The sequence below is a fragment of the Dermacentor silvarum genome, chromosome 4 (genome assembly GCF_013339745.2).
Source record: "Dermacentor silvarum isolate Dsil-2018 chromosome 4, BIME_Dsil_1.4, whole genome shotgun sequence".
NCBI classification, from domain to species: Eukaryota; Metazoa; Arthropoda; class Arachnida; order Ixodida; family Ixodidae; genus Dermacentor; species Dermacentor silvarum.
This window is the reverse complement of record NC_051157.2, coordinates 8,770,287-8,784,730: the sequence shown is the minus strand read 5'-3', so window position 1 is coordinate 8,784,730 and position 14,444 is coordinate 8,770,287. Positions and strand designations below refer to the sequence as shown.

Genomic DNA, 14,444 nt, shown 5'->3' with positions numbered 1-14,444 from the left:
ATGTACATTAGTTACAGGCTGTCGCAAGTTGAGTGCCAACTGCCTTATACGTACTGAGAGCACGGCGCAAATAGGCTGCATGAATCACGTACGCACAGTTGCGAGCAAGTCTGAGAACCAAAGATGTCACGAAAAAAATGTTTTTTTTTTAGCAGAACCTAATCATGCAGGCTGAAATCAAGTGCAACAACCTACTAGTGACTGTTCAACCAATGCAATTTATTTAGACAGTTCCAGCTTACCCCGACGTCCATGCTAGAAGAAATTTAAGTTTTTAACTGAATCCGTGATTTCTGGAGTCTTGCTCGCGACCCTGCGTACATACCGTGCTTGTTACTTCATACTATTCTACTTGAAGCATTAACGTTTACTTCGTCTACTAGAGAAAACTTTGCATGCGCAATTAGACGCAATATATAAATTATACTGTCGGGGAAAAGTTATCATCTGCATATCCTATGCCAATAAGCAAATAGGTAACTTGCAGAGAAAAGCGGTTTTGCCACATAAAATATTTGTTATGGCCTCAAATCGAGGGCGGGACACATTTCAAGAAGAAAAAGCAAGCAATGTGGCAAGTGTGGCGTGGATGTTTCAGCAACGAACAATTTCCGTTCCAGATCACCACGAGTGCAGAGAACTGTTGGATGAAAAGTTAGTTTCCTCGGAGAAACTTTGTGTTCACATTAAATCTCATATTCCATCTGCTGCTCGAACAAGCCATTTTCGGCAGTACGTTCAGCATGTAAATGATTAAGTATAGTTCTTACATTTTAGCGTCTCTGGGCACCACACAATCTGCATATAGGTCTATAACTATGTGCTTATATTTCGTCAAAGAACTTTGAGCAATATTCGACCATGTATCTGCCTTGTAGCGTGGCCAAGTTACCAAGAAAATGAGTACTTTTTCCCACTAATATCCATGGTAGTGGGAGTCATTTGTGCAGTTCTTGCAATTAACGCTTTGCAACACACGCCCTTCCTGCCATACAGTACGTTCAACAAAAGTTCCTATATGCGCTGTTCCAACATTACGCGTGTTGCTTAAAAGCCAGCAGCAAAATGAACACTGCAAATAATTTGCTGACTCAGTGCAACAGCGCCCTTTCAGACATGCGCCAAGAGCAGCATGGTACGTGCCCATCCATTCCAAGGCTTCTCGTACGCACCTTGGTGCATGAAGAACTGCGTGCGCATGCGCGGTACACAATCTCGATGAATCCCACAAGGAGGCCAAGCGCCACTCCTCCGCCAAGGATAAAGAATACACCCAGGAAATTCTCTAATGTCATCACGAGGCCATCCTGTAAAAAGAAATTTGGGATTGGGATTGATTAAGATATTGCTATCTCCCAGTTGAACACTATATATAGACGTTGGAATATGAGGCCAACTAGGTCTATTGCCCTAATCAAAGAGCCACTAAATGCTAATTTTCAAAGTAGTCAAAGTCCATCCTCAATATTGACACCTGTACTTGTTTATCTTTCTCGGGCGACGGCGTTTCACCTGTTAACAAATGTTAAACGTTATCGCTCGGCGCAGACGTGCCTGCATGTATCAGAAGTTTCTCGGCTGTTATCGATGGTTCTATCCGTTCTCTGTTGTCCCCGAACCTTGCGTAGTCTGAATGTATGTTCGACGCGAATTGTGTAGTACTTTCTGGAAGACACGTGGGCACTAGCGATTACACTGGAACATTCTGCGACTCATGTATAAAAGCCTTGACCCGCTGATCAGGTTTCGACGATCACCGACTGTATCCGTCGCTATCGTTGTACTTTGACTGTAGCCTGTTTTTGTACGCACACATTCGCCCAATAAAGTTAGTTTCGTGATTCACAGCTGTACTACTGTGTTGTTCACCGCCACTGAAACATGGTAATATTAGGCTCGTGACAACTCCACGTGTCTCCGTATTCAACAGTATTTAAAAAAAAGCGTGTCAGTAAGCATTCACAAAAACAATTGTCCAGAAGAGAATGATATTAGATTATTTTCCTGCGGTGTTTTATTTGAGATAACCAGCTTTATATGCATATACATATATCATACGTGTTTGTATATTGTATACATGAGATGTACAAGGACATAAAATTCAGATGCCTTACTACTTGAGCTGCAGGCCGTGCATAACGCAGTCAATACCGCCAATACGCTGAAGAGGATTAGTGTGAGTACGAAAGACTCGCTAAACTCTGTACAGCACTTTAAAAATGTTTGCAAGATGCCACAATTTTGCGAAGACATACACAATAATTAAACGCCTTCCCCATTCATCGCCTATGCACACTGGGTGGAGGGATACCGTGAAAAACAGTACAATGGTCTAGCAGAGACATGCGCACTATAATTCCGCACCAGAAAGCCCATATGATCCACTCTGTTCTGACCCCGCGCAATACCTTTCACCGAAAATATCAGTTATCGGTCAGGACACAAGCGCCTGAATTTCTCAGTGGATTTTCCATATATATATATATATAGATATATATGGAGAGAGATATATAGAGAGAGAGAGAGAGAGAGAGAGAGGTGAACTACACGATGTGACATGAGCCCCCAGACGTCACCCCCACACATCAGATAGACTTCCGGAGCCCCTGTACAGCGGAACAATGGGCCTTTGCTGTGGCGGAGCCCAGGAACGAGCGCTACACGATAGAGGATTCTAATAGCTGTCTTAACAAAACTTGTTGTTGAGCGAGTTGGTTCAGAAAAGATACTGTGCCAAAGGCACACGACGAGAGGGCTGTCATAGGCTGCGAACGGCTCAAACAGAAAGTTACAGGCAATATTCAAGGACCGATAGGTCCGAACCGTTAAACCCTACTGCAAATTCTACACGCTTTTATTTAAATACATATTCTTGCCGAAGGGCAAGCTGCACAAAAAAAATATATGCTTACCTTTCTGAAAACTTCTTGACAGACAGATTTTTCAGACCACCACTTTTTCTTAAGCTTTAACAGCTCCCCACTTTCTGTAAGCCTGGCAATTGCTTCATCGAGAGGCTTTCTGTTGAAGATAAAAAAGAAGAGGCAGAATCACAGACTAGTACGCACTGGCGCACTCAAGCAAAGCATGCGATATTTTCTGTGGTGCTTTTCTGTGTGTAAGATAATAGCAGATGAAGCGCAGTCAAGATATGTTACACTGAGGAGTTCGTTCCCTTCGATTATTTAACATATTTTGTGAGGACAGAAAAATTTGTGCCATGCATACCATTCTTGAAGTGCGATAAAGACAACAAAACACTTCATTTTCCAGCAATATAAGTGGTGAAGGTAGGCACACTTCTGTCCTTGTAGTTTTGGAATAGTGGCTAGCCGGGCTTGCTGGTACGAACACATACTTCAGCAAAGAGCGCAAAAATGGGACGTGCGTCGGCTGCAGGTTAAAGAATGTAAATTTCAATTCGGAGTCCCCCACTACGGTGTGCCTCATTAACAGATCGTAATTTTGGCGCGTAAAAAGACCAAGAATTAAAGAAAAATGTATACTATTTCAAGGAGCAGCTAAGAAAATAAAGATTATGGGGACAGCGGCCCACCGGCAGGAACAAGCATAACACCGCGTCACAGCAAAGTTGGCCCAAATTCTCGGATGTTCTCCACCCATTTTTTAGGGTTGGAGTTTTGACAAAACCCAAACCACAAACTAAAAAAACCATGTAAAAACATATTCAGACAGCATGTGGCGGCAGTCCGAGATACGCCAATTCATTGCTTGATAGCGTCAACGAAGGTGAGCTTACACGCATGGCCAAGTCCGACCTATGATAGCTTTCGCTTCAATGATTTCTCGTGTAAGCTGATTGTGATTACGACCTAGAATGACGCATTCTTCTAAATAAGGTTTGCAACCACACGTTTTGCAGTGCTGCGCAAGAAACCCCCCGGCTGTATACAATGCGATTCTTAGCATTCAGACATCGGCCAGTTTGACCGAAGTAACGTTTTCCACGCTTGCGTGGAAAACAATAAACAGCGCAGTGTTTACAATTAACGAACTTCTTTTTATGTTGTTTATCACTGCTAGGAGGAGCCTCTTTGTTCGGATTAAAGAGCTTGCAAATCCTCATAAGTTTGTTAGGGGCAGAAAACACCAGACGAATATTCGCTCGCTTGGCGATTTTCTTAAGACTGCGTGAGACGGTGGTAGGATTATCTTCGTGCTGGTTGTCTTTTCTATACTCTCTTAGAATACGTTCTGCTACTCACACTTGTAAGGACACGGGGTAGCCAGCCTGCGAAAGCCGTTCGCACTGAGAAGCAAATCTTGAAAAAACGGAATGGTGGCACGATTTTTTCAATGCATTATTTAGGCAAATGTTAGCAATGCCTCTCTTGACCAACTTAGAATGAGCAGAATAAAACGGAAGAAGTGGCTTGTTAGCCCGAGGTTCATAGTTCCAACACGTGTGAAAATCGGAACAAGTTAAGCGCAGATCCAAAAACCGGATCGTGTCATTCTATGGGAGCTCGTGGGTAATGTCAAGGGGGCCAAGGCATTCTTTGACTATTGGCACCACTATGGCAACCTCAGCCTCAAGGTCAGCCGGAGAACACTGAATACAAAACAAAAAATCGTCCACATAAGGCTTATGTGGGGACGCAGTTTCCGCACATGGTTTGTCTTTGGCGTCCGATTAGCCTGTGACCCCTCGTCGCCTACGACGGATAATATCCGGCACGTCAATTGAGGCAACGAATTCAAAGTACTACCTGAGCGCCGAGTCCTTAGGCAACGCCACGGCGAAGTTTCGTCTGCCGAAAGGCTCTCCCAGCGTGGCCGTGTCGCAGGGGCGTTGGCTGCTAATGTAGTCCGCCTTGTTGGCGTCCATGAAAAAGGCGTAGCGGCCCTTTGACCCGCGTACCCGCTGCACGCCATCACCATCCGAGGCGGTGAACACGTCCGGCTTGCTGTTCATCGTTTCCCACATGCGTTTGTGCACGCTAGAGTTCAGGTTTGGGTTCTGCGAAAGGAACGAGATATACAGCAGCTTTTATGTTGCAGAACCTGCGGTTCGCAGGTATCAAATAATTAACGGCAATAACTTGAACAATCGACATAGCGTCATAATTTCACCGACTATAACACGCAGCTAGTGACCAAGTGCCCACCATATTTAGCTTTAAACTGAACTATACTCGCCAGATTTTCCGGAAATGATTCCAAGAGCATCCGAATACTTGATCATAAAAGCCAAGTTTCCGAGCGTATTGCACATGGGCCAGGTCACATTGACTATATCCTGCAACTTGATCGCACCATAGGCGGGACGAGTAGGGTACCAGCTAACTTTCCTTTATACATTTCTTGAACTGCTAAGACCGCTCCCACAGATGCGCCTTACTCATTTAAATGTGTTAATCTTATAACGCGGCCACATTTCCTTCAGCGCGTCAAGTATGAAAACGCCACAGCGTGCAGCGCACGACGAAACGACGACACACAAGCGCTACTTCCAGCTGAGTTTATTTTAATTATGATTATCATATACATGAAATCGATTATAAAAAAACTGATCTTCGTATTTCAGTACGTCTCTTATTCCTTCCTGCAGTCAGTGCAAAGCGCTGTCATTAGCTCCATATTTCCTGATACGTTTGAATAATTCTACATCATCTTGCGAATACTACGTGATCACTGCCGTATACATGTCAGTCAACAAAGCGACATTTTGCTGTCATTTCCGTTGTCATCGCTGACGCGCTATTGTTATCCCTCCGGTGTCTGCGTCGTTGTCACCATCATGCCGTCGTTGTCGGTGTCACCTCTGTCGTGCCATTGACTGATTTGTCACATAGTCGGTGCCTCTTTTGTGTACTTTTCCTAAACAAAAGCGTGAGGAACGAGCGAATAAGGTCGGCACATCTCCTGTCTCATAACAATCGTTCAAAGTAAAACACATGCGGAGAGCTAGCCGACTCAGATTGAGCAATATTGGTAGCCTTCTATAGAACGGACAATTGGACAACCGTGTCAACAAACCTTCAATTGAGAGGACGGAAGAGTTATTGGAATTTTCGAGTAAGCAGTACGAACTCAGTTGACTGCCGTTATCTTCCGGTTTTCTCTTTGCGGCTTCTTACTCACCCTCCTCCATTGTTCTATTGGAAATAAAGCTTCATTCATTCATTCCTGGCTCAATACATGCATGTCGTTGGCACCACCTGACAATACGTAATATTGGGAAGGGAAGCGCCCATATGTAAACATACATTATCGAGCAAGGATGTTCTTCTTTCTGCTATTGACGATTACCTCGAAGTAGTTCCTGGCGGATGACTGCCTGGTGAATCCGTACTCGACGGTCGTCTGGTCGGCTAAGTCATCGGCGGTGGCGAGCAGTCGGGGCATCGTCTCAGTGGAGAGGAAGGGCACCAGGCTGGCCGTGTACGCAGAAAACACAAACACCACGAACAGCCACCACACGTTCCCGATCAACCGCCCGGCGATGGACCTATCCGTGGAGAAGCGAAACGGGCTCAGTTTCAAACATTTTTATCCGTCCTGCTTTTACGAGGACAGCACGCGAAGCTTCATAAGAAATAGAAACCGTTAGATTTAGAATATAACGAGAAAGTGAAGCCTACCGAAAGTTACCATGCAGACGAGATGTATGCCTTTATAGTGAACGAGTAAATATATAGCAAACCAATGCCGTTCTTATATTTACTATATTGACATGATAAATGTTGGCAGCACGTTTTGCCAGCTCTGCATCACGACATAAATAGTCAGACAATGGTGCGAAAAATTCCACGGCGACGAAACAACAAGTGCATGTAACATAATAACGACTGAAAGCGGAAGACTTATCCTAAGCGGTGGGAGACGCGTAATAAATTGCCAATAAATAAAATAAAGTCAGACTATGACGGCAATCGAATAATAACACATGTTTGGGGCTGACTCACCTGGCGTAATACGAATCAATGTAGTGCGGCGTGAAGGCCTCGAGCGTGTAGCAAACACTTTTGAAGAGAGCGCCCGACGTGTGTCGCTCGACTCCAGGCTTTTCATTCGCAGCAGAGGCCCGCGCCGTGAAGAAGCTCACGAGGAACATGACGAGCATGACGACGGCCAGGCCGGACACGAAGAAGATCCACAGCTCGAACGAGAAGGGCGCCAGAAAAGTGAGCATGCCGCGGCCCAGCACGGGCTCGGTTCGCAGGACGAGGGCCGCGATGCCGGTCTCCAAGAAGGGCAGGCTGAAGTCCACCGCCTCGCGGCGCTCGGCCTTCACCAAGGTGGCGGCGACGCCCATGTCCACTTCCTGCGTGAACACCCAACATCGTCGCTTTGAACTGCCGTGTTGTAGTTACAAGTGTCCTCCATAAGTTACCAGTGTACTCCAACCACATACGGCCTTGTAGACGAGCATCCGCCGCGGCTGTGGGAGGCAAGTGCTGCCGCCGGGTACCTACCGGTAAAATAGGTACAAGCGCGCTCCCGGCCTGGTGGTCGGCCATTATGGGACCTCAACGCTTGGAAAGCGGTGTTTGACCTCAACCCGAAGGTGCCCCCACCTCAATAGGTGATTGGGGCGCCACATGGGAAATGACCGCCATGGGAGCGGTCTAGACATCACTTTTTTTCCGTGCTCACGTTGGTTTCGACGGGAATTCAGGGCGCAGGCTCCTTTCCCAAGCGTATCACCCCTGAAGGAAGCCGAACGCCAGGCCGGGGTACGCTTGTACCCTTTTGAACCAGTGGGTGCCCGGTGGCGGTGGGAATCGAACCCACAGCCTCCTCGTCTTAATACCAGAAAACAGCGTTTATCTTACACATTACCCTGTCTTTTGAACGCCTACGAATTAGATGGCTTTGATTTATTTTCTTCTTCTTATCGGAATCTCCGTATTATGTACAGTGCTTAATTTTGCACACTTCCTTTCGCTGTGATTTCATGTTGTTCCGTGGTTTTTATTGTTAGTATAACCTGTTTTTGTTCAAGACACCATCATTGCACTGTTTGTTACATTTCACTTACTGTGCCAATTTTGTGTATACTTTTATGAGTTGATTTGCTGCTTCTGCCAAAATAAACAAATCAGGGGCTGTGGGCTGGTCAAGCTGCATGTGAGCATCTTTTTTCCCTCCGTCCTTCCATCTAATATGTATGATGGCAAATAAACTTATTATTATTATAATGGGCCCACGTTCACCGAAAAATGGGCTCCGGTTGAAAACACAGTTAAAATACGCTGCTAGTCTGCGTTTATGCGCAAAGATACAATCTGTTCTTCGTCATCGATCCATGCTGCTGGAGAATGTCCAACAACAACAATGGTATCTGGGAATGGAGCTGCAATAAATCTATTCGACGCCTGAAACTGCGAAAATCTGCCGAGCTCTGATCATTATGCCGACGCAACAGAAAGCCAAGTACATACAACGTGAGCGACACTGTGGCTTCCGAAAATAATACAGTTTACGTATCGTAACTAGAAGGTCTACACTAAACAAAAAAACGAAATCAATCGACAGCTTGCGGTTTATTTATCATTCCCGAAAATATTGTTGTAACGTGAAAGGGTCGGCGCAGAGGTTGAAAAAGTAGCAGAAAGAATCGTGAGAATTGCTTAGCTGTCACACATCGCTGAACTAGCGGCCCCGAAATTGCATTTCAGTAAGTTACCACTCATTCTGGCTTAATTGAAATGAATGAGTGGACGAATGGGCAGAAAGTGCACGAGAACAAAGAGAAAAATACCCCATTCCGCTGTTCAGCAACGAGGTTGTAAACAGATTACAAAATATCTCTGCATCAGGATCATCTCAGGCATGGTTCAATGAAGAGTCCAAACAATCAATTTTATATGCCGTAGACCCTGGGCTTAAATTCGGTGTATATGTGAAAATATCGTGGAGTGTGGAAACGTTTCACCGATTTCGTCTTGGTGTGGCATACACAAAGCACTTTCTTCATAAAATCTATCGTGCAAGCTCCGCGTCGTGTTCGTGTGTGGTGGCGGATGAAGACATTACCAACGTGCTGTTCGACTGTCCCCCTATACAGCCAGGAAAGACAACAGCTGCGCTTCAAGATTAGCGTTCTCGGCCATTGTCCATTTTTCCTTGGGACAATACTTTCACCATGGTCAGTGAGTGGTCTTGAAAGAACATCGTTCACTGCCATGAAATATTTTTATGAGTGTTGACATGCTCGATAAGGACGATTTTGTGCAGTGACAAGCTTTTGTTGCTATGTTTCTGCAGTTTTTTTCTTTCACTCTTGTAGGTGTGAGTCCTTGCGCGTGCTAAAGTGTCCCTTTTATTATCATACATTTATTATCTAATATATTATATTTTATTTATTTACTTATTTAATTTAAAGCAAATTCATTGTGTATTGTGTATATATATATATATATATATATATATATATATATATATATATATATATATATATAGCGCATAGAATTGAAGTGGAGTAGCCGAATGCGTACGGATTCCAACCTCTCCAATTCAACCAGTGTTTAATAGCAGCATAAAGAACGATCGGAAGAATCCAGCTGTTTACTGTGCGAACACGTGACTTCAAAGAAAGGCAACGCTTAAGCTACGGCCACGACAGCCGAATTAAAAATTAAATTCTGGAGTTTTAGGGGCCGCAACCACAATATGATTATGAGGCACATTGCAAATTAACCTGGAGTCCACCCCCCGGGTTTATTTTAACCAGTTGGGGACCTTTGACGTGCAACGAAACCTAAGCGCACAAGCGTTTTGTATTTCGCCCCCATCGAACCACGGCTGGGATCAAACTCGAGAACTCGTATTGAACAGCGCTGCTCAAGTGCGTCCGTTATTTACATGCGGGACATGCCGAGCAGTCGTTAGTGCTCATGTGAAGAAAGCGATTCGCTACACTGCTCGCGTTTCAGGCGCAATCTGATTAGACAGGTCGGTGTGAGTTGACAGACGGTGATGACGTTCACAGAGTATCCCACAAAGAGCACGTTTAGCGCGATAGCGATGCCAGGATAAGTGACCATCCGATGAAAACAGGAAAACTAAAGCACGCGTAAAAATGTCGTTAAAGCTACATGCGACGAAGTCAGCATGTAGCTGGTGGTTATCGCTTAGGTTGGCGCTGCGATGCCACGTTTTTCTTTTTTTCTTTTGTTCGGTGCTCCTTAATGCAACTCCCAGTGTCACCGTGTCTTCTGTTTCCGAAGCATTTGTTTTAAACTTCATTTTTTCGTACGTGTTATGCGATTAAAGGTACTTCACGTCTATTCAATTCACCTGCACTTTACAAACCAGTTGAGCAGGCGCTACACCTTTTCGTTAAAGCAGTCCAACATTGCGGCATCAGCACGTCGCCATTCGTTTCACAAAGTGATGGCTTCGCGCAGGACGAGTTGAGAATATTCTCTGCATCGTTCAGGTACGTAACGCAAGGCTCTGTGCCGGCTCTGCGCGAGCAAGAGCTGGCACGGAACTGGCGGGACCAGGAAGTTCACGGCGAATCATGCAACACACTGGACGGCGAAGAATGTGGTGCTACTCCACCGCGGAGACATGCTGCGCGCGTATGTGTTCGCCAGGTTTAGATTGGCGAGACGGGTGACTTTGACAGAAGAGTGAGGTAACATTGCTATGGTGTCAGATAAGGAAATTCGCCATCAAATCATATAAATGTACACGCTCCATCCGCTTGTGCATGCTGTTGACAGGGATAATTTGCCTATTTATCTATTATTTATTTATTTATTTAGTTAGTTAGTTAGTTAGTTAGTTTGTTTGTTTGTTTGTTTGTTTGTTTGTTTTGCAAATATTGTTATCTCGGAGAAGAGACATAGCAGGAGTGCGTACAACAATAACAAAAAAATATTTGTCACAAATCGTGTACATGTGATATACGAGGAATAGGGTGCAAATCCAGAATTTTAGGAACTTAAGAATTTTAGGAATTATTTTTCATTTAACTATACGGGTGATTTTAGTAGATAGCGAGTCGAAGTTACAGGTTGTGGTCGTCATTCACAGGGCCGACATCTCTCTCACTGTAAGCAACAGGAGCTGGACAGGAAAATTCGTTCGTGCACAAGAACGGTTATTGAGAACGTGCGCCAACTAATCGTAGTATAACTGACGCGATCACACAGCAGCTTGAACTCGGTAGGAGTTCAAGCAACTAGAGGAGTTTGTGAATGCATTGTCACATTTCATTAGAATTGTTGCATCCGACATGCGAGAAACCATGATGGCTGGAAGTTTTCAACACTCTCAGTGAAAAATATTTGCAGCTGGGAAGCTAGAACGGGCTCCGCAGCTGCGTCAAACTATGCAGTCTACGGCCTTAAAAAGTTGCCTATCGATCACGAAGATGCACGACTCTACTGATTAAACGTTTTCGTACGCTCAGGAAAGGCGCACATAAAGACTTTAGATAAATTACTCCATGAAAGCAACCACATAAAAGCCACAGACAACGAAACCAAGGAAAGCATCGGGGAAATTAAGTTTAGTTGAAATTGGAATGTAGAAAATAATGAAGAAAAGGGAAATGAAAGTGGACGAAAAGATAACTTGTCGCTGGCGGGAGCCGAACCCGCAACCTCCGCATTACGCATGAGTTGCACTACCAAAATTGCATGCACTACCACTGCATGCACTACCACTGCATGAAAGCAAGAGCGATAAAAGCATTGCGTCGCTCCAAGAGTGTGCGGGTGTATCAACGGGGCAGGAGGCGCAGAACAAAGAGCCGCTCAGTAGATCGCGAATGGCAGATCATCGCTGTCTGTCATAGTTGCAATTTTCAAAATATTTTTTTTTGTATATTCAGACTACTTTTTGGTATGGCTAAATTTCACTATGCAACTGTGTCGGTCTGCCTCGTATACATATTGTGGCGAAATTCAAAACACGACAGTTGTAAGATCACACCGTATATCGTCTTGCGAATCAGTAACATTTACGGCTTAAGTAGCTTATGCATTTCTAGCCAATATGCTTTTCTAGCTTGAGCTGCAAAGTCACAGGATTTGCATATCGCCGAAATTGACTTGCCGATTCGGAGTCGTTTCTACAATACCATGTACAGAACCACTGAAGGTGCTTGAGATGCTAGAAATTATTTTTAAACTTGTTGACAAGCCATCAATTAAAACTGGCACTTATGACTTTAGCGAGGGATTTATTGAGCCATGTCATTGAGCAAATACGTTCGCACGCTTAGCCAGCAAGCACCACTGGCATTTTAGACATTTATTGTATGGTAAATTTTAAAGAAAGCTGCTAGCAGAAAAAAATGTTGTTGTTGTTGTTGTTTGTGTTTTGCTTTAGCATTTTAGTTTTGCTCATTGGTCAAGGTCCTCGAATAGCTGATATTTTTGCAGTCAAATTTCTATTGTTATCGAAGAGCAACAAAAAACTGAAAGCTTGTAGGTAGCGGAGACGCCTTGCCTTCCGCACTACTTGTCCGATGAGTCCCGTCCAACCACCTTGAACCTTGTGATCCCGACGACCGTAGACGGTCTCCTCCGCTGCCCTCAGCTCGTACTTGATGTGGAGCTCCTTGGCGAGGGCGTCCATCAGATCTTTGCAGAAACCTTCATACCGATCGTTTCCAGTGCGCTCCGGCCCGTCCGAGGAGTCCTTCACCATGAGGTATGGCTTGTCCTGCAAGGAGTGACCACAGTGCGCTGTGCAATGCCGCAACAAGCCAGGCATGTAAGCTCAGGCTGAAACAGATCCCAGTTTTCTGCGCACCTAATGCCTCTGCATACGTGGTACTGTGGCTCAAAATTATCGGAGGGTTTGTCGCATCCTTGCACTCACTTTGGCGTTGTACAAGATGTGATCATAGTGTCCAGTATGCTAACTTTAAGGGCAGGATGGGGCATGGCGAATTCGTTACAACGAAAACAGGGAGGGCAGGCTGAGAGAGCGGCGTCTAATGTTAAGTTCTGGGGCATTATGTGGCCAAAACCACGATCTGGTTATGAGGCGCGCCATACTCCAGCCTGCGGTTCTGCACAGAGCAAAAGGTTACGGAGTATAAAATAAAATAAAATGAGAGATGTGCACAGTTTGAGAGGCGCTCAAGGTTAGAGGCACATTCCAGCAGCATCGCTTATGGCATACCAGTCGGAAAGTGAACACGCCAATTCCAAGAACCACGTCGAGCTGTTAAATAAATATTCAACGTGGCGTGACTGCTTCTGACCCTTCTCGAAATTGAGGGTTCCTCCCCCAATGAAACAACGCTTAAATTCGTCACTGTGACTATGCAATGTGAATGTCGGCAATTTATTTGCAACGTAAAAACCCCTGGAAACGCTATCACGAAATTGCATACGACTGCAACGACGCTACATTGATTTATTTAGAGCTGATTGCACGGAAGCGCTATCGGAAAAAAATGCGTCTCTGCGAACAGGCTCAACGGTGGCGCCATCTAAGTTTCGAGGAGCGCCTGTTCAGCTCCAACATTACTCCAACTTATTTAGCTGGCGTAAATCTGTGACAATGCATCACTTGTTTTACTGTATGACGGCACCAGGCCACTACAAGACTCCGCGTTAGCACCACCATCATTTTGGAACCAGAGCAGAATGCAAAAAAAAAAAAAAAAAACCTTCAGTGCTGTATTCACAGATCCACACACACTATTTTATTCTTAAGCGGCAAAAGTGTATCCCAGACACTTATTCTCCTTGTTCTTAAGAATGCGTTATAGCATTTTGGTATGTATTGTAAGCAGCCGCAGTAATGAAGTAACCCTCTGTTGTATATACGAAGGCATGCTTCGAAGATTACTATACTTATAGGAGAGAGATGAAGTGGGAGCTACGAAAACTGTCCAGTTAGTACAGTCACTGCGCATAGATAGTGAAATGACACGGACTGCAGTGGCTGTTACAACTCCTTATCAGATCTCTTATCAAAGCTCTTCTTTTCATATTCATGTACAATGCAAACTACTTTATAAGCAAAGTTGTCACACATTCGGCTCAGAGTGAATCGTGCCACCGTGAAACACGGCTTCCTTTTTACAACACTTGGCTACTGCGAAAACACCGCACACGTGACCTATCCTTCACTTTCTCCTCCTTCTCCACCACCGCCACTGCCGCTGAGTACACCTTGCTGTGAATGGTAACACAAATGAACTATTTCAGATTTTGTAAAGCAATATTCAAAGCCACGCAGTGTGACACAGATGGATTCAACGGTGGCTGTGTAGGTTCGACTTTATTCACTCTTTCACATTGTTTCACTGGTTTATAGGCCTGGGTGAATATTCGAAGTTTCGAATCCGCATCGAACATTACACACTAACTATCCGCATTTGTATTCGAAAATGAACAATTCGGTATCTTCGAATATCGAAACACGAAATAATTCGCAACAGCCGACTGTTGAAGTCGGGTTACTGTTCCCCATCTACTAAAGAAAGTATCGCAAATTATGAG

The 14,444-nt window shown here is 44.7% G+C and overlaps 1 protein-coding gene across 1 annotated transcript in view; it reads right to left on the bottom strand.

The window, feature by feature from the left end:
* LOC119449405 (glutamate receptor 1) overlaps positions 1-14,444 on the bottom strand; it is a 33,976-nt gene that overhangs the window by 1,926 nt on the left and 17,606 nt on the right. The window contains exons 9-14 of the mRNA XM_037712574.2: positions 12,433-12,648; positions 6,930-7,288; positions 6,274-6,472; positions 4,731-4,981; positions 2,913-3,021; positions 1,173-1,307 (exon numbers count right to left, since the gene is read on the bottom strand). Of these exons, the coding sequence (XP_037568502.1) occupies positions 1,173-1,307; positions 2,913-3,021; positions 4,731-4,981; positions 6,274-6,472; positions 6,930-7,288; positions 12,433-12,648 (1,269 nt within the window). The remainder of the gene's footprint in view (positions 1-1,172; positions 1,308-2,912; positions 3,022-4,730; positions 4,982-6,273; positions 6,473-6,929; positions 7,289-12,432; positions 12,649-14,444) is intronic.